The 21,240-nt window shown below is 40.3% G+C and overlaps 1 protein-coding gene across 1 annotated transcript in view; it reads right to left on the reverse strand.

Annotated features, from left to right (window-relative positions):
• grin3ba (glutamate receptor, ionotropic, N-methyl-D-aspartate 3Ba) overlaps positions 1-19,025 on the reverse strand; it is a 109,379-nt gene extending 90,354 nt beyond the window's left edge. Inside the window, exon 1 of the mRNA XM_044142198.1 lies at positions 18,248-19,025. Within this exon, the coding sequence (XP_043998133.1) occupies positions 18,248-18,787 (540 nt within the window). The 5' untranslated portion in view covers positions 18,788-19,025. The remainder of the gene's footprint in view (positions 1-18,247) is intronic.
• Between the last annotated feature and the right edge of the window lie 2,215 nt (positions 19,026-21,240).

Raw genomic sequence — 21,240 nt, forward strand, 5'->3', positions numbered from 1 at the left:
ATCTGAGCTGTGGAGCTTCAGGAGGAGCTCTGTACGCTGCGCTGACACCAAACGCAGGGCCGTAACAGAATCTGGAGGCTGGGGGGAGGGGGGCTTTAAAATCCTACTTAGAGTTTTCCGACAACAGTGGATCACACAAATTACTCACGTTTTTTGTTTTTTTGTACAATCTCCTCTTCAGTTCAACCTTATAAGTGGAGACACATTGTTGATGTTACCATTATAAAATAGCTGATAATTAAGTATTGGCAAAGCTCAGTGTGATTTTCACAGGAGGCGGAGCGTTGTTGTTAGCAGCTGCTGAAAGTAACTAAAAGGTTCCTTTTAATGTAACTTAGTTACTTGCAAGTCAAGTAGTCAGTAATCTAACTAAGTTACTTTTTCAAGAAGTAATCAGTAGTCCGATTAAAGTTACTTTTTCAAAGGGGGGGGGAGGGGGGGGGCGCGGCAGGCATTGTGCTCCTTGGAGGGGGGCTCACCCTTTCATACTTTGAAAACCCCTGGCCTAGACGACAGAACTGTGCAGTGCTTGACTTATAGTCGTCCTGTCAACAGCTCTTGGCTCCAGAAATTCAGCAATACAGCACAGGTCTTGCTAAGGCTTTCAGTTGTGCGATGTTGTTCTGCCCATTGTCAGGTGATATCTGGAACAATGCACTTCGAGGCGTTTAAAGCACATGGTGTTGTTTTTGTAAGTGCACTTGGATCTTCCCGACATCTTCATCCCCGATCTCTCTGCCTTTTTTTTCTCTTTGCCTTCATGATGCTGTTTGTTCGCTTTGACTTTGCCACGCAGTGACCCAGTATAAAAATGAATGGATGGACTGATAAGTTAGCATAGCTCCTACAAATCATCCTGCTGTCATTTGAATACTTACATGCACATCAAAAACACGCTAACGTTAACGGGTGTTTTCCCAAGACATTGTTAATGTCATTAGCTTTCTTTGAAAGACTATGAGAGGTTGCACGCAAAAAATGAGCTAATCCCGTGATGGAAACGGATAGTGGATGAGGATGAGTGGCAAGTGTTTCGTATTTCACCAAAATATGATATGATTTGTACTGTTTTTACAGACCACAAAAAATTTTGTACAAATTGTCTATTAGAAGACACCGTACACATCTTTGTATCTCTCTGTTCGTACCTTAAAACAGCACTTAGTGAGAGACATTTCAGGCTTTTCGAAGTTATTGAAGTTCAGGGCACCCTGGTGCAGCGATTAGCACACCAAGATGTCTGTGTACCACCTGCCTGTTGACACTGTTTCAGTGTAGAATTGGCAGGCTCTTCTGCTAGTTTCAAACAGTCCCGAATAACCTCTAGGGTACACAAGATGAAGAGGCAAAATTCTCCACAAATATACCCATATAAGACACTCTTTCTCCCCCCAAAATTAAGCTAAACCTGAAAGCCAGAAAGCCCTGTTTGGGTCTCCTACTTTTCTTATATGTCACGGTCTCCACAAAGCAACGCATATCCAACGAACAAACCCTTTCAATCACAGTGGAGTACTTAAGCCGTCAGTGCTCCACTCGTTCTTTTGCTGCATGCCTGCACACTCTAATAACCCTCCAGTCCCCGCTGAGTTGAGCTCAGTGTTTCCTTGTGGGGAGTGATGAGGTCAGAGCCTTGACACCAACCTTAATGCTCTACATATTCCCCATTTTTATAATAATCTACCCCATGTGAGTGGAATAAGTGCAATTTGAGGCTCATTGTGGTATTCGTAGGACTATCCACTCACTGCAAGATGAAGGCAGACCCTCTTTCAACAGAATGTCTGCATGTATCAGGGAATAATGAAAGAAACTGCTGCTGAAATATTCGAAATATTGGCAATTTGGCTGTGGAGCGCACATGAATGTGTTGCACAATGCCAAGGAAGCGGTCATCATAAATTAACTTTTAGGATCATTTGTTGCCGCCATTTAATCATACGTGGGTTATTAGGAAATTTCCAAGCAAACTGATGCTCGATCCTCTACAATGACAAGGGTTACTCACAAGTGAAAAACTTCTAAAAAATGATGGTCACACTTTCAGGAAGGAGACACAGCAGCAAATGAACCCCAATATTAAATATGCAAGGATGAGAGAGATTCCAAATGCCACAATTACATGTCAGAGTGTACGTAGCTCACTCAGGTTGTGACTGCTTTCATTAGAAATTAAAATAAGAGAGGTAAGTGTTACTCAGTAGAAAGCATCTCATCTCTAATTTGTGTTTCCAAAGTTGCATCCAAACAAATCACACGGCCGACGTGACCAAAAAAAGCGATGCTTAAACCAACTATAAAGCACAGTGGTGGAGGAGCGACGCTTTGGCGATAACTCATCAGAGTAGAAAGTATTCAACGGTCAAACGTGGGGCCATCATCTGTCTTGCAGCTAAGACTTTCTCTAGATCTGTTCAAACAGGGCAGTGCTCTCAAAAAAGCAGCAAATCCACAACATTATGGCAGAAAAAAAGGGGAAACATTTAAGGTGCTGCAATGTGTGATTCGAGCCCAGACCTGTGTGGCAGAAATGCTGCGACAAGACCTCAAGAGAGCTGTGTGTAAACGAACGTTCGCAAACCTCAATAAAGGGATTTTGTAAAGAGTGGCTCAAAATTCCTCCACAACAATGATAGACTCTTTACATGACGACTCAGAGCTATTGCTGCTAATGCAGTTTTGTAGTGAATGAATTCAAGTATTTCACTTTTTCTTAACTTGACGTGATTCTTTGAAATATTGGACTGGTGCGACGTGTAGGACACCAGATTAGAAAAAAATATGCTTTCCTTCTATGCTCCTCCTTTCATAAAACGGATCATATCGAATCTTAGAAATATGCGACCCATGTTTTCTGAATATGTTTTTGTCACTTCAGGCTTTCACAAGTTCGAAGGCCTCAACATAAAATCTAATATTCAGCCTGCATGGTTGTTCTGAATCTAGTAGCATAAAACTGAGTCGGATCAACGGGAAGGGTTTGCGTTTTTTCATTTGTAACGCATATTTAGGATGTCACAGTAAATGTTTAAGCACTTGTGAGAGCCACTAGGCTACTGCTGTCTGTCTTTGTGAAGACAGCTTTTCCTCCCAAGGCAGGTGGTAATGAAAATCATTCCAGATGGGATCTAAACTCGTGCCTGCTTTCTTGGCAACTCGGTAATGTACATTTTGGGATTCCCGACGTTTCGGTTTTCAGTCCAGAACTACCTTGCTTCTAAAATAGCCTTGTCTGTGATGCCTATTGGATTTGGAGCATTTCCATTCTCCTTACTCTTCTTGGAGACCTTTTGTCCTTCTTTTGTTTTATTTTATTTTTTTTGCTTTGTTGCGTCACAATTTTCAGTCTTCTTCTTTTCCCTCTGGGAACCTGTCTTAATCCATTTGTTTGTCAGAGTCGGTTTTGGTTATCAGTTTAGCCGCTTGTTCGCTTTGGGTTATTTTTTTTAGCATTTTGCTGCGCATTGCTAGGTGGTCACCCCATTTTCCCATCTCCTCTCCAGGCATTTGGATAACCTGTCGCCTTGCCACTCAGTGAGGTGTGTCCCGCAGTCATCTGTCAGCATCTGGGCAATCTAACATCAGCACACGTCTGCCAACTTTCCCCCACTGACGTTCCCAGTGGTCTGCCTCTTCCTTCTGCTCGTCTTTCACCTCTGACCTGCGCTTATGGATGCTTCAGTACGCTGTGATCAATGTGTGTTGCCTTGGGGGTCTTCAGCTGTCCACCACGCAGCCGGCCTGGATTTCTAGAGTTCTGAGCAAACATCACAGCCATGCTCTTCACGGATTGTAAGCGCAAAGAGAATCAGAAAGTATCTTTAATCATAAAAAGTCTGAACACGATGTACAGCAGGTTCACACTGTAATTGTAAAAAAAACCAAAAAAAAAAACACTGTGCGTGTGTGGGAGCATTTGAGCATGGCTTCACTTATTTCAGTAAGTGCAGATTGGTATGCAGTTATAGATAGGACCAACTAATCACTAACTAATGAGCCAGAGCACATTAGTGATAAAGCTATCAAGTTCCTCGACAAAAAAAAAACAAAAAAAAAACAAGAAACTGCCTGTCATCCTCGTTCATTATTTGATATCTGTTATTACCACCAACTGTTTCGCCTCAGATACAGAACATAAGAGTTATTTTTACAGTTCCTTTGTAAATATGGAAGACATGAACATATTAGATGCTTTGAAAATAAACACTTCATACTTAAACTTTGATTTGCCCTGAGACCTTCTCAAGTAAGAGTGAAAACTATTGAGTTTTAATTGAGATAAAATCTCCAAATGACCACAAAACACATATTGATTGGTAAAATGGGATCATAAAGGTGGGGCGTTTAAATTATGCTCAAGCGGCACTAAAGTTGCCAAATTGCACCAGTAAAATGTCTCCCACATCACTACACCATCGCTACCAGCCTGATCCATTGAAACAAAGCAAGTTGGCTCCATACTCTCATGTTGTTTATGTTAATTTTACCCTACCGTCTCAATTTTTCCGTGGAAGGTCAAAACTCGCTGGACTAAGCAAGGTTTTCCCAATCTGTCTTTGTCAATAATCAGTAAGTCTGCGTGAATTTTAGCTTAGGTTTCCTGCTTTGAGCTGACTTTCAATGACCTTAAACTGAAAATCTCAGTAGGTCAGCTGTGTTTGAAATGTTCACACCAACCTCTCTTGCTGGAAAAAAGAAGAAGAAAGAAGAAAACTCAAGTCACATTCAAAACATCCCTTCTTTTTTTAATCTGGTGGTCAGATTGAATTTAAACAAGTTGTTCTCCACACATCTACATGCCCAAATGCTAAACCTAATAAAGAGAGAGGTGTGTGTATATGTGGATGAGATCCGAAATATGGGTTTCCCCCTGACAAAACAAATACATTTCCAGTCTTTACATTGACGGTTACAATCCGGTTAAGATCAAAATTATTATCATCTCTGGCAGATTTTCACTTAAAGGAATCTTTGATTTAATCTTTTCTCATTGGAGGTAACGTAAATGTCTTGGAGTGATCAAACCAAGAGACCTTGGATCTGCTAACAAATCTTCGGAGGGAATGAACTATTAGGATGGCGGCCAGGCTGCTTCCCAACCTTGAATACTTGGAGCTCATAAGCAAGGATAAATTGTCCGCATTTATAAAAAGCTCTTTTCTTTTTGGCTGTAATGCTATGAAAGATTGTTTTATTTTTTTTCCCATTAATATGTGAATAATTTTTGGCATGTCTTTTTCAAAACCAGTACTCCTTTGACAATAGTTTTATCATCTTTTGCAAGATGTCAGGATTTCATTTCGTTCTCAGCAACAAATACAGATCATTTTTAGAAAACAACACTGGTTGGGTTTTAAAGTACACTGTATTACAAAGCAGTGTGGTCTGTTGGATGAGAACAGATTCATACCACTAAGCTTTTGTTCCTGCCACCTATTTCTAGCCCCGGCTTTTATCTCTGGCCCTTCTCTCAATCCCTCCTTTCCATTTCGCCTCCCAATCAGTCCTTCTTTTTCCTCCTTCTTGATCCTACCCTTTCCTCCAACATCCTGGCTTTTTCTGCCTTGATGTATGTCTGTGCTATGCGTTAGCTTAACTTTAACTCTGATAAATATTTCTTCTACTCTTCAGATGTTCGATTTTCTTTTTTAAGTTTTCTTTTTAATGTTTAGTGCTATTCCCACTTAACCCAAGCTTCCCATAACTCTAAACGCCCGATTCCTGCTTCTCTTCATCTATCAATCCTGCCTTTAAAGTCCTTTCAGCCTTTATGAGCCTCCTATTATTATGATTACTTTCTTTTATTTTAACAACCTTAAAGCTGCGGGTAACTTTTATTTATAAAAAAAAATGTTTTACATATTTATTAAAATTGTCACTATGTCGTGACATTATGGTATAGGAAAGCTCATCTGTGAAAAAGCTCAAGCTCTTCTGCTTTCTCCCTGTGTTTCTATAGAAGTGGACCGCTTGGTCAGAAACAACCAATCAGAGCCAGGAGGTCTCAGTGCTGTTAATCACCCTTGTCTACATGCTGCTGACATCCCCCGCCCCCTTGCTGTCTGCAAGGCTACAACTCCTTCCCCAACATAGCTAGCATGGCCACCAATGATGGAAGATAAACAGTTTTCTACAGATTATCTGTCATGACATGGTGACAGTTTTAATAATAAGTATTAAAAAGACACATTTTAATAAAAGGTATCTACTGCAGCTTTTGTACTACAACTTCATTTCTAGCTGATGCACAAAACGTCCTTATTTACCTTTCCTCTCTATCTCCATCACTGGTGTACTTCATTTACTTCTTTACTTTTTTTTTTTTTCGTTTCTCCATCTCTACAGCGAAACACAAAATTAGTTTGGGATTACTGGAGACAATTGCTTTACCCGAGGCAAAAACAAACACCGAGCATAAGCCAAATATTGGAACACTAACTCAAATGCTAAACAGCCTCACACACTCCTTTAGGTAACACATACTCCACTGTTTTCTGCTCTGCTCAATTAATCTGGCTCAGTCAAGACTGGGCCTGACTGTCATCACAACGCTAATAGAGGAAAAAAAAATACACAAATGAAGCTTTGAGCTGTTTGCATAAAGTGGCCTCGCTCGTCTCAAACTGCCAGCTTGCCCGTAGCACACAGGCTTGGTGCAACTTTTGTGCCACTCTCTTTCATTTATTCCACTGTGGCTGGGGCACAAATCTCTCCTTCATCCCTAAGAAAACACTAAAGGCAGCAAGGCCCTGTAAAGCCTCATTAGGCTTAATAACTTTTAGTGAACACATAGAAGACACTCGGCACGGGGATACATCTGTGGGAAACGCGTGTGTGTGTGTGTGTGTGTGTGTGCTGTGGGAGTAGGGCTAGCTCCAAGCCACAATGTGTATTATTCAGCAGGGTCCCTGGATTAAAATGTAATTTCATTCAAAGTCGCAAATTGGGTTTTTTACTGTACTAATCTTCATTTTGCTAAGCAGAACGAGGCATGCCATTAAAAGGAAGCTGTGATTTAATGAAAGAAAGCAGGATGGAAAGATAGCAGAGGAGAGCCAGCTAGAGGAATGCCAAAGGTTATTCTAAATGGTAAAAACCTAATGAATAATGCATGCGTGTATAGCTGTATAAGGGTGTTGTTGCATTTTAGTTTTAGGGACAATGACATCAAGAGATTTGCTGCTTTGGTATTCAGCGACTGCTTTTACCGGGATTGATTTTAAAGTTTAGGGAGTAAAATGATCTCAATTACAGTCAAATCAAAACAGTTTTAGGCAAAACACACATTTTTATACATAAAGGTAAAGATAGCAGAACCTTGCCAAAGCATTTGCGTCCCTTCAGGTTTTTCGAACATAACTACAAACTGCAGTGCATTTTGGGGGATTTTAGGCTATACGCCAAAAAGTACATTATTACGATATGGAGGGGAAAGGGTTATTATTTTTTTCAGAACTTTTAAAAGTACAAATGTGAAATATGAGCTGTGCATTTGTATCCAGCCCTTCTGAATTAATACACTGTAGAACCACTTTTCACTGCAGCTGCCAGTCATTATGCAAGTCACACCGTGGTCTCTACTAGATTTGCACATCTGAACATTTTGCCCATTTTCCTGTGCAAAATTGCTCAATCTTAGCAAGACTGGAGGGAAAATCGGTGGATTTCTCAATCGGATTTCAGTTTGGAGTGAATGGGGTATACGGAGAAAATCTTTCATTTATATACCACTGCATAGTTGTTCTGGCCATATGTTTAAGGCCCTGGTCTTTAAACCTTTTGCAAAATTGGCCAAAAATAGTTCAATTGACAACATCTGAAGGTCTGACTTAAACGAAAATCAAAAAACGCCAAAATGAATAAATTTAACAAAAAATATTTACATGCTGAACAACCCAGTAAACAGGCTGTTTTTTGTGAAACATCTTTTTTGATTATTTTTGTTCCTTCTTGTGTTTCATTTCTTCCTGTTTTCCAGATCTCTAGTGTCACTTTTCCCTCAGTGCTTCTTCACACCTGATTTCCATCATTTACTCACCTGTGTTGCATCCAGTCATCAAGTTTGTAGCATATATATACTCCGCAGTTTCAGTCAAACAATGTCAGATGTTATTGCTATTCTCACCCTGTTTTTTTTTTTTTTTTGTTCTTTTTATTTCATTAAATATTCTGTTTTAACTTCTGATCCTCAACAACTCACAAACTTGTGAATAGTAGTCTGATCTTTGTGCAAAAAGGAATAGGTGAGTCAGATCCAAAACATAAAAGACTCCAGCACAACTGACCTTTTGAAAGAAAATATAGAATTTATTTTAAAAAAATGTTTGGGTAGGGTTGACTGTTTTCTATTTTCTTGACCTAGAAAGTGTTTTAATTCTACTCACCGTATGTCTTGTTCAACAAGAACAAGATGTAAGTAACTCTTCCCAGAAAGGAAAAAAAAACATGCTATATTTAGCCAAGGAACTAGTAAGGCAAAGTCTGCTTAGACGTATGTGGTCCAAATTTATCTCTAAATTAAAACGAGGACGAAAAATGTGGTTAATAAAAGACAAATATTAAGCGCTATTCCAACTTTTAGCTGTCCATTTCCAGAACATTTTGGTTTTCCAGCTAGAGTATCACCTTTAAAATGTTTTTTTTTAAATATTGCATCTGCATCAACAGCCTGTACCAATGTTGAATTGTGATCACAGTCTAAACAAAATCATTCCTAGGGTCTAAAATGGGCCAGGATTGCTTTGTGTTTAAATAAATCACCAACCCATCGAGTCAAACCACCTTTCCTGACCTGTGGAAGAAAAGCTTCACCACTGCAAAGCTTTTCAGGAACAAAGCTTTCCCATTACTGCGTTTCACAATGGGGATTGTTTGTTTAAAGTGGTGTGCAGTTGTAGTTTTCTTTTCTATGCAGTAGTTGTTTTTTGTTGTTGTTGTTGTTGTTTGGATGTAGTTTATGTAGAGTCTGCTACATGGCTGCTGACATGTTTTTAATGAAGAATTGCCACCTTGTCACTGCTCTATAAAGGCCAGATTGTAGATGAAATGAATTTGAGGTTTCTTGAGAACACATTCTCCCACTTGAGCTGTGGATCTTTGCAGCTTCTCCAAAGTTACGGTGGATCTCTTGGTTGCTTCTCTGAGTCAGTCAGTTTAGGTAAAGTGTGATGTCTTGATGAGTTTATGGCTGTAACATACTCTTGATTTTATTTGATAATGGTGTCTGAAAGCACATCGAGTCCTATCGTCATATGTCAAGGTCGTATTATCTCATAGACAATTCAATTTACACAAATGACGTATTAACAGGCTTGCATTTGTGTGTTAGTTAATGCTGAGTTCACTCCTGTGTCCTGGGAAACATTGGATGACAAGAAAGGCTTACCTGAGCCAGAAACAAATCTGTCTATGACTGATGATGAAGGTCAGACATTGCATGTATGGACGCAGCTGCGACAAGTTGCAAAGCTATAGCTGTGCTGCCTGCTATAAACAGATGGCGTGACGATACCTTTTTTTTTTTTTGGAGAATCACTCGTTTGCTCCAGATCATGTGCGTCGGTCTGTAAAATGGGTTTGTGTGTAATAAAATCCTCTTTTTATTCATCTAAGCCTGTCTATCGCAGTCTTCACTTCTAGCTCTGACAGAGGCATATTATAGACAAACAGACCATACTGCAGAGGACCGAACAGTGCTCGGTGAGAAGTTTAAAGGCTGGAGATATTGTTCTAAAAAAAAAAACCAAAAACAACCCTGCTTAAAACTTCTCCAACTTTCTCCCTGGTTTACCTGGTAAGTTCCTTGGTCTTCATGATGATGTCACTTCACTGATGCTCTCCAACAAAAAACTTTGAACTCGGGGTGTTGTCACACATGATGATCGAGCAGACTCGATTCAATTGGGAAGCAAAATTGCAACATTTGCTACATTTTCAGCTGCCGTGGATCGCTTTCACACCGCACTGTGTCAAACGAACCAAACTAATAAAGAAACCTGTTCACCTCCTCGCCTGTGGTGGCGCTGCACCAAGAACTACTGAAGGAAACAACACGACAATCTTTGAAGAAGACCAGCGCAGAGTACACCCTGGACAGGTCGCCAGTCCATCGCAGAGGGAGTGTATAGAAATAATACCATAGTCTTCTCCCACTTATTGCAAAGGTGCACTAATTTGTCTTTGTTTATCATGTAAAATTCCAACAAAACACAATGAAGTTTGTGGTGTGTAAAGTCAGACGATGTGGAAATGCGTTACGGATATGGATAGTTCTGCGAGGCACTACAGGGACACCAATTTCCGAAGCAAAAATAAAACCCTCCTCTGCTTTTTTTAGTGGATATATTCAAATGTGAAACTTCATATGGATGAAAAAGGGGCAACTGAACTACAAACAGAGGGGAAAAAAAACATCGTTATTCATAATTGATGGGGAAAAAGCAGCATTGTCTGAATCTGCAGAAGGACAACAAACCTCCAAGAAAAAAAAAATTTTGTTTTTGGAGCTCTGTGATTAAATTTTACAGCCTTTTCTCATGCAAACACTTTAACATTTTAATGCAACTGTGTTTATATCAGCGTTAAATAGAGCCAGTCATTTCTCAGTCCTTGTTATTCAAATTAGACCCTGAAATAGTGACCTGTAAATTTTACTTTATGAAAAAAAACAAATTTCAGGGTTGGATTTCAGCAGCATGACAACCAGCTTGGGGAGCAGAAGTGAGTCACGGGAACACAGCTTCCACTGCAAAGACTAACAAATAATGAACTTGCGCCACGCCGTCGCTCTCACCTAATCACATTTGGGATTCGGCAGAAACCATTTCCTTCACTTCGAGCCGCTAATACATTTGCGAAATAGAAATCATGATCCACAAAATCACTTCTGCGATTTTTTTATCAGCAAATCTGGGATTGTCTTGCTGAGCCCGGGCTTTGGAAAAAGGCGGGCCGCGCTAATAATGCGTGAATGTTCATTTACAGTTAAGTTTGTCGCCTGTCAGTTTATTAAGCAACTGATTAACAATTTTCAACACGCACTGACAAATGAATGTAAAATCAAGCTAAAAATAAAAATAAGGCCCTTTTAGAGTTATTTCTTGTTTCAAATCACGTATCAAACCTTACAAGCGGCAGATCATTGGCACATATGCCCATAATGGACCTAATGGGAATTTGAATCTCATTTTCATTTTTTTCCCACCCCTCTCTATTCGTTCTCTCTTTCCTCCCTTTCCATGCCTGCTAAAGATGGACAAAGGAGATTTACCGTCAGGGGTCACACTGTGGTTCTAATTAGCCTAAGTAGGGAGGGAGGAATGAGCGTTTCCTCGCCGAGATGCATCACACATAGTCCCACAGTAATTTCTGATGAAGCAGAGAGAAAGAGAGAGAGAGAGACTGGACGATACAGATGGACAGTCGAGCTCCGTCTCCATCTCTTTTTCTGCTCCTCTGTCCCCTTTCCTTCTGTCGGTCAGTGCGGCAGAGAAGAACCAAACTTCATGTGGTGATATAGGAGAAAAATGCAAAAACAATCAATTCTTCAGCAGGTGTTTGGCATGTTTGTTAAGACGTCGATGCTTCTTCTTCAGGGCCGATTCCAGTTTATGAAAAGCTTTAACCTCTGCAAGTCAGAATTTCCTTGCCCTCCGGGGGGTATAATTACCAGCAAACAAAAACAAGACATTTCTGGCTGTTTTCAGAAACGCCTTCAAGCTTTTTATTTTTCATTATTAGTGTTAAGATGACCACTGGGTGGAAGAGATTTTGCAAGTCTCTTTTATGATATCAAACACTTTTCCACATTTGAGTTTTGCCTCCGGGTGAAACGGCAGTCTTAAGTAATAACAAAATAATTCTGAGCAGATTTTATGAATATAAAAGGGTTATGGCAAAAGAAAAAAAAACTAACTTTTCCATCCCCCTACGTCAGCAACAGGTTAGAGGATGTCCTCTCTGTCTTTCAATGGAAATCTTTTTATTTATTTTTTTTTTCACTTTTATCTCAAGAAGGTTTCATGCAAAACAGTTTGTGTTTACGACTTTTATCTTGACAAAACGGGAGCATCTCGGAAGAAGAAAGTTGTTTTCTACAAGACGTCAACTTAAAGTTAATTTTATCAGTGTAAAGCTCGCAACAAACGCAGCGAAAAACCATCTGAGCTTTTTCAGGGTGATGTCAAATTTGTCGCATTATATCTACAAACCGCAATGTCATTTATTGTGCAAAACCCATAATGGCTCAATGAAATTCTCAATGGCAATCCAGCTGGGAATCTTTAGCAAGCCGTACGTTTCTGGACACAGCCATGAAGGCTGTGGAATTAACTGGATATACATTGTTCAATTTAGATTTTGATCATCGCAAAACCAATGCAACTGTCAAAACAATACCAGATATCTAAGATACTCCACTTTGTGTGTACGTTCTCCTGCTTGTTTCAACATTCTTCAAAGCCTTAACTCGCATGCGTTGTACGGTTCTGCTTTCAAAGTCAGAACAAGTACATACAACAGGAGCAGGAGGAGTGATGAAACATCCCCCCTGGCTAGTACGAATTTATGTGTGGTTGGTACGAAACATAACTTGAAAAAAGTTGGGCATGAACCCAAAACTGTATTGGAATAAATTTGGTGAAAGGGTGAAACGACCAGCACATGCGGTGACAGCAGCAGGACCAGTAAGCAAGCAAAAGAAAAAAAAAAAGATAATCAGTCAGTTAATTTGCGAGGGAACTCTTTGTATTCAAGGACAAGGAGCTACAGCTGTGTCGTGTCTTCACAACTTGGCAACAATAATATGCAATATGCAATAATATACAGCTTGGACTGTAGCATGTAGCATCCATTTGAGGTGGTTCTTCTTTATTCAGCACGGGAATGTTTTCAGGGTAAAGAGGTGATCAGGCTTTCAGGTCAATAAGAAAATACGGCTAAGCTGTTTCTCTACCAAAGCAGCAGACCTTGGCCAGACATCCGCCAACGTCAAGGCGATACATATCACCCGTTTACCAGAGACGGTTCAGAATGAGTTTGGGTAACACATCAAATCGGTTCGACTGCCTTGAATTTAAAAGCAGAGTGAGCTACAATGGATGACATTTCAATGGCTGCATTAAAATGGGAGCAGGGGAGCTGTGGCGGCGCAGATACCTACATACTGAGGCCTTAGTTCTTTGACAGTGGTCGCAGGTTCGATTCCCGGCCTGGCGACATTTGCCACATGTCTTCTCCCTTTCTCGTTACCCTCTTTCCTGTCACACTACCTACAAATAAAGGCCACTAGAGGCAATAAAACTGTTAAATATATATGTGAGCAAATTTGTTAATATTCCTAAGTAATTTTAATATTATTTCCTATTTATGCCCTTTTTTATTTTTAAGGTAATCTACACATTCCTGCACGTTTTGTACTTTCAGTTCTGAGTTGTACTTTGATTTCTAGAGATTGTTAAAGCATACTACACTGTTGATTTTGTGTTTATTCTTTTATGTAATACTTCACATTTGAAAAATAAATACTTTGTCATATTTTAAAAGATTTGATATTTAAATGCAGACCCTAAAAATCCTAATTATGTCTTTTTTTCTCCTTTTAACTCAAATTAACCGATGTTGAGATTTTCTGCAAAGAGGAACTAAGACTTTCTCCTGTTATTACAGAGAAACTTGTTTTTTTCCCCCCCAAGTACTGACTGAAAAGGGCCGAACACAAATGACTGTGACATTTTTCAGTTTTGCTATTTGTGAAAAAGATTGAAAACCATGCAACTTCACGATTATGTAATACTTTGTCTGTATGAAAGTCCAAATAAAACGCTTTTACGTTTGTTGAGGTGAAAACAGTTTAGTTTTTTTTTTTCTAATCAAACAGAAGAAAACCATGTAATGAAATGAACAAAAACTAATTTGTTTCAACAAACTCCTTAAAAAGATACACTGAACAACAATTAAATACTTCTATTTGGATACATTCAGGGAGCACCGTGTCCAAATATCCAATTTTTCTTCCTGCCCCCCTCCCTCTCTTTTCTTCTCATTGTCACGTAAAACTCCCTAATTGTTAAAACCCCGGGGGATAGATTTTGTTTTCATAAACAAACACAAAAACACCTCCTCATTTGGATCAATTGGTGACAGATCCAGCACATTCTCTGGCAGAACCATTTGTTTTGCCTCTGTTTTCTCCAGCCCTCCTACCCCCTCTCTGGGGAGCACTCCTGTCCGCTGATGCTACAATGTAAATTGCATTTTTAATTAAAATCGTACCTCCTGCTTCACTGCGAAACCAGTGTGCTGTGCCCTGTTTGTACAGGCTAACAATATGCCTCCCTGTTGACCTAACCCACTTATCACTGCCCTTTGCGTGTTTGTGTGTCTGAGGACCTTCCCCACCTCCTTGCTGTCTCTGTTTGCTCAGAACACATTGCTCCCTTTCTGTATAGGTGCTCCGACCATCCTGCTGCAGTTCATATTGTTTAAGGTCCCACAGCGACGCCTCGTTGTAATTTCCCTAAATTATGTGGATGTGCTCAAACAACACGGACATGTTTGGAACCGATTGTCAGAGGCTTTTTAAAGTGAAAGCTACAAACCAAACTTTGATGAAGGAAAAAAAGTACCTATTTGGATAGTTTGTCACCAATAGAATAATGTGTTTCGATTAGTTTTCCTACTTCTGTTGCCGTTTTTGTTCCTGTAATGTAACTCTACCCTCTCAACAAATAACTTTGCACATGACTCTGGTGACATCACAAAAGGCGTGGGACAACAGATCACAGCTCTTTTGATCGTTTATGTTCCCGTTTTTCTTTAAAAGCGTTTATTTATATTGTGTACAGATTGCTAGCGTTCACTGAATAGATTTTAGAAAAATTTGGCAAAAGAAACACATATGTGGATGAGACGGAGCAGACTGGAATGACTAGATGTTGTTATGGCAAATCTCCAACAATTTTTTTGTTGCTGTTGTTGAAAAAGAAAATACAGTGTGGTTAACACATTTAATTAAGATAATTTTTAAGTCCTTACTATGTTTTCTGAAGAGCTGTTGCATCATCTGCTACATCTGCCAAAAATAATTGTCATGCGGACAGATTTATAATAAGCTCAATCCTACAAATTAGCCCTACCATGCATCCAGTCTATTCAGGTTAGGGAATTATCCAATTGTTTATCGCTACTGGGAAAACAAATTGCTGTTATGAGCACAGGGATTTAACTAGATAGCAATAAACTCGGGGGTGCTATAATATAGCAGGTGCAATAGATTCAAACTCTGCTTGCCAATAATATATTTTGGCTGTTGGATTCAACTATTCTGCCTTTTATGCCCACGCATAATATAGATTTTTTTTTTCTGGTAACCAAGAAGCTAAAGATTTAGTTGTTTGGGACCCAGAGTATTAAAAAAAATATTATAATTTGTATGGAAAGATCAATTTAATTTTCTTAGAGTGATTCTGTTGCTAAAGGTGTGGAATCTAAATATGCTCTACATGTCATTGTTTTTGAAGAGAATTTGAGGGGAACTACATGCGAAGACAATTGTTTTGGGAATTATGTAAAATCGACTTATTCAGCTTTTTATGATATATTATGATGCTATTTACTCATCAAAAACATATCAGAGGTGTTGCTTTGAGTCTTGCATGCATGTTTAAGAAATCCTTGAATGGCAGCCATTCGTGTTGCCTAAAAGCTTGCTGACGCTGGGGTGTCGGGAAGAACAGGAGCTTCTTAAAGAGACAGAGGCGTATTTTCAAGGCGTCAAAATGTAAAGACAAATTTATTTTAGGTGAAGTTTTACATATACAGCACTTTTGAGTGTGTTATGAAATGGTATATAGTCTTTGGCTTAATAACAGTAAAGTTAAACCATTATTGTTTTTTTTGTTTGTTTGTTTATTTTCCAATAGGGGTTTACAGAGGGAAAATCTGCTGTCATTTTCCTCAGTGGAGTGCTTTTTGTGAAATCCCGTCTTTTTGCAGTGCCGCAAACGCATACTACTGGATATTTTTAAAGTAACACATTCATCAACATTTTTAATTTTTACACCAACCACCATTGTAGCATCTTACACAAACATTGCATTTAAGTCAACAAAAGTAAAACTGAAATCCCGCAATAAACTAATAAACTCCAGACTTCAAATAAGAAAGGGATGGTTGGATTTTAATGAAAAGCTCAAAGACTTTTCTCTTAAGCATGACAGAAGACCAAAAGCAGCGATCGATTTCAACACAATGCATGAAATAATGGCTAAAAATATTGAAAGTTGAGCCAGCAGGAAACAGAGGAGTTTTTTTTGTTTTTTTTTAAATTATTTTTTCTACAGCCGGCCTGCTTGGCACAACTCTGTTCTTCCAGCCTCCCACAGCTCAAGAAAAAAAAAAAAAAAAAGAAGAAAAACAAAACCCTGTCCTCATATCTGCTCTCTCCTCCGTCTCTCACTCACTTATCTCTTTGCATTTTCAAGCCGTTGGTCAAGTGGTTTGGCTTCTCACTGACGTTGGCTCTATTGAGATTAAGTAACCATAACATTGTTGACAAGAATGCATGACTCAGAGAAGACTTTGAAAACTATGGATTATGACACCATTTTCTTCTTCTTCTTCTTCTTCTTCCCCGTCCTTCTACCTTTTCATGTCAGCATGACCATTTAGTGAAGGCGCCTCCTCTCTTAATCAGACCTCTGCGAAAGTTGGAAGTTCCCTTTCCACACACACACACACACATGGATTGGCTTTGGGTGTTCGAGCTCGCCGCCGTGCAATACAGCGCACACAAACAAATAGGTGTGGAGACGAGATGCAGCTGGCTGCTTGGCTGGATCGAGGCGGATACCACTGGAAACGCTGGCAGGCGACTCGCTCTTACTGCTCGAATGAATACTAACATAACCGTCGCCCCGGTCTTCAAGTCTTCTGCAGCGTTACTTGTATCGACCTCCGTTCATATTTCAATCTTCTAAAAAAAAACAATAAAATGTACCTACAGCATGATGCAACCGCCACCATGTTTTACAATGGCTAAAACCACGCATTGTGTTTTCCATGAGGCAAAGAAAAAGTTCAAATATGGTCTCATCTGATCAGAGCGCCTCTTTTTTTTCTATTTTTTTACGCTTTGCTGCATCAAAGTCAAAAAGGTCACTTCTTCTGGCTCTTCTTTCAGATTCTGAGACCTGTGTGTGAGGGTTTTATTTATATGTGTATATATATCTTTCATGCATTTTGTCTTTATTGCATGAAGTCAAATATGTATGCGACAGATGATGCTGCTGGCTGCTTGCCTTGGAATGAGATGGAAATCGCTGGAAATGCTAACAGGCAAGCAGCTCTTATTGCTGTTAGGAGTACTGAAACAACACATTCATTGCCCAGCTACTTTTTTTTTTTCTTTCTTTCCGTCTTTCCGAAAAGCCAAGAACAAGAGCCACACGTGCATATAAATAAAGTAGAAATATTTGATCAGACACAGTCCAGGAGCAACACCTGTCCAAAACGGCTAACTATCACCATCACAGCTGATTGAATTCCTTCTGAAAGGTGCTTAAAGAAAAAAAAAAACATTTTCAAACAAGCACAAATAACTGTTCTCACCGTTTCTGTGTTTGCACTTTCATAAAAATAAAGAATAAGGCTGAAGGAGTTGGGGGAGAAGAAGGGGGAGTCATCTTGTATTTGCCTTGAGGGTTCTATTTTTGCAAATTCTGCTCCATCAGATATTAAACATGGTGTGGGCCTCCAGGTCCACCGAGCAGCTCAACCAAAATCAATCTGAACATCAGAGTTTTCTAGAACAAGGAATCTAACGACAGATATTGGAGTCTGAAGACTGCTACCTACTGTTGCAATTAACTCTGCAGCATTTTTGATTGTTTTTTTGGTTCCCTAACACAATTGTTTTAATCATTCTTTAGATTAGGCGCAGGGATAATTACCCTCATTATCCCTGTTACAATTACTTTCCCTTAAACTGTTCATTTGCTCGACGCTATAGCCCTGAATATCTGGCTGGTTTTTGCAGCAGCTTAAACTCAAAATCCCTGCCACAAGCTACAGGATCAGGCAGATTCTTTGCTGACTGTCAACCCAGTTATAAGCCACAAGTTTAATGGTGGTGGTGGTGGTGGGGGCGAGGGGGGTAAAAATGTTTAGGCATGGGTTGTTGCTTGTTTTTAGGCGCAAACGAAGCACAATTCCCACGATGTTTACAATATGCTGCTAGGACTGATCTTACCTTTGTCACAAGGGGTTCCGTGTCCTCCAGGATGGACACGAAGGGAATCTCCAAGAAAGAGGAGAGGAACTCCACCTGGATCAGCTCCTCCCTGGAGCGTGGAAAGGCGAGCACGGCTGTCACGCCTCTGATCACCAGGTCCTGACAGGCGCTGTGGGACAACGACTCCGGGTCCCACCCCGCCGGCGACCGCACCACCATCTCCAGGGTCAGGTTGTAGGGCAGCAGAGGGGCCGGCTGGGCGGAAGCGGTGGTGGAATCCGTCCCGCTGCTCTGGTGCCGGATGCTCGCCAGGGCGCGGTTGAGCGCGTTCTGTATCCGCGCCGGCTGGCGGGTCGGCAGGAGCGCACCGAGGCGCACGGTGTGTCCGATCCGTGCCAAGATGTGGCAGGGCGCCGGGTGAGGGAAGCAGGTCTCGGCAGAGGAGAAGGGAGTCAACAGGAGGAGAAGCAGCAGCGGAAGCACTCTGACAGAGATGAAAAGGAGACGGGTTCTCCCCGGGGCGAGGCAGCGGCTCCAGAGTCCAGAAAGAGACACCATGCTGTAGATCCGACACGCAACTGAGGAGGACTGGGCTCCGCTCGGCGGGAGATGGCATAGCTCCCTCTTTCTCCCGGCTCCACCGCTCTTCTCGGACTTGATCTTTCTTTTTCTTTTTCTTCTTCCTTTTCCTAAACGATTTTCTTGCTCATTTCGCCCCTCACCCCTTCAAAGTTTTTCATAAGAACAGTGAAAGACGCGCCGGTGGCGGAGAGGAGAGATGAGCGCTCGCAGCTTAAAGCGGTCGCCCTGCTTCTGTCAGTCTCTGCTGGAGGAAGGCACACCAGCTGTGAAGTTTGTGTGCATGGATGTGTGTGTGTATGTGTGGGTGTGTTTGCGCGCGCGCGCGTGTGTGTCCATGCGCCTGCCCGCCAATAACCTAACCTCTCACGGAGCTTGCCTCTTGGTGAATTTTAATGAAAATTTGTTGAGTTACATCTTCCGCTTTTTCAGGTTTTTCACTCTATATGTAATGCAAGCTGCCGGATATATTTCCTGATAATAATTAATCTGTGAATCATGCTGTACTATTTAATACAAAGTTTGGAATGTTGAACATGTCTTTTTATACGGGCACAATTCCGGACACACCCTGGACAGGTCGCCAGTCCGTCACAGAGACACTCAGGCCATACAACATGTACGCACACCCCCTCACACCTAAGAGATATTTAAATTAACCGAAACAGTCATGCTTTTGGACTACGGGAGGAAGCCGGGGAAGTGAAACCGGAAAAAACTGACGCATGCGCAGGGAGAACATTCAAACTCTGCAGAAAAACCCCTGGACCAGGGTTCGAACCCAGGAAATTCTTGCTGCAAGGCAACAGAGCTGCTAACTGTACCTCTGTGTAACCCTTGGAGTTTTTACTAGTTTCTTATTATCAATGCAAAACGTTTTTGATTTTTTTGTTTGTTTGTTTTTTAACTGGATCTTAGCCTTCGAGGACGAACTCATACCTGTAAAACCGTGTTTTACCTCCCTCTCCCGTCGTGCTTACTATTAGTATTTTCTCTTAAATATTCCGTATTGTCCCCCGCTCTCACGTTATCTTCTCTCCCTCACCGCGTTTACGGTAGTCTAGTCTGTTACCCTCTGTTACGCTACTATCCCCCCCGCCTCAGTAGCACCGGCCGGCGACATATCCTCAAGTCCAAAGCTTGATGGACGAACTCCTACTGCACCAATAACGCACCCTTTAATAACTACATCTTTATTTTTAAATAAGCTTCATATGATTAAGGTAAAACATAAATTTTATAGTTTAGTACGTGAACTCTACTCCAAACATGAAACACAGTGCTTATTACTTCCTACTCGACTTGGCACTTAAGTGTCTTGACTCTAGACTTGAAACATTTGAAAGCAATTACCTGTGACTTGCAAAAACAATGACTTTCTCCCACCTCTGATATCACAAGACATTCAGGATGAAGTGTTGGATGATGTAATGTTTCGCCCTTGCTGACAAACCCTGATGTTAGATTTCCTGACACAAAATGTTAGAAGAATGATCCAAAGTCTTTATTCCATCCAGACATCATTTGAAAATATACCCTAAGTATGTGAATTACAGTTTTAAACAAATCAGTTTTAAAAATGGTTCAAAACGTCAAACTCGGAATCATTCAAGCACAGCAAATTATGATCGTCGCGCTCAATAATTATATGTACAAAATCATTTTTAACATGTTCAGAATCCATTAAAAATAGAATAAGAAAATTACTGTCTTTTCAGTAGAAAATACAAGATGTGTCCCTCATAATAATCAAGAATCAAGACAGCTAATAGTAACTGGAAATGGCAGTCTGAGTGACTTGAGTAAAATTCATTTTATAATGCCGCAAATGCGAGTGTGGCATAACACTTGAGGTGTGATTCGCAGATTTAAGCTCTGGGTAGGAAAGCAGCTTAAGTAGCCTTCAGCGCATGTTTCTGTTCCAGTAACATTATTCCTTCAATATTCTGCAGTGAAATTTTGTTTTGGCAATATTCTCCTTGGACTAAAACTTGGTGTCCGAGAGCAACTACCGGTAATCTTTTTTGGATGCTAGTACTTGGTAGCGCCACTCATTTTTGGTTGTGTTTTAATTGCAGCTAACTGATGCCAAAAAACCACCAGTGGCATTTGGAAAACCCGATCTATAGACAATCTGTAGAGATTGTTGGAGGAGGAATAATCAAAGATCCCTCTTTTTACACTGATCTAAACTTGTAAAATGTTATAAGAGTCTGAGTGATGCTTTATTGGCAAAGGGGGAGTGCAGGTAGCAATAATTAAGACACCAGTTCTTAGATTAAGTTTAAATTTCTTTCTGAATGTCGGTGTGCAACAATGCTACTGCAGTAAAATATAAGTTTGTACTTTCAATCTTTAAACTCAGTAAGTTCTCTCTAAAATTTATTATTTTACCCCCTTTTTTTTACGATGAAAGAACATGAATGGACTTT

This window comes from Gambusia affinis, linkage group LG16, assembly GCF_019740435.1.
Source record: "Gambusia affinis linkage group LG16, SWU_Gaff_1.0, whole genome shotgun sequence".
Classification (NCBI taxonomy): Eukaryota; Metazoa; Chordata; class Actinopteri; order Cyprinodontiformes; family Poeciliidae; genus Gambusia; species Gambusia affinis.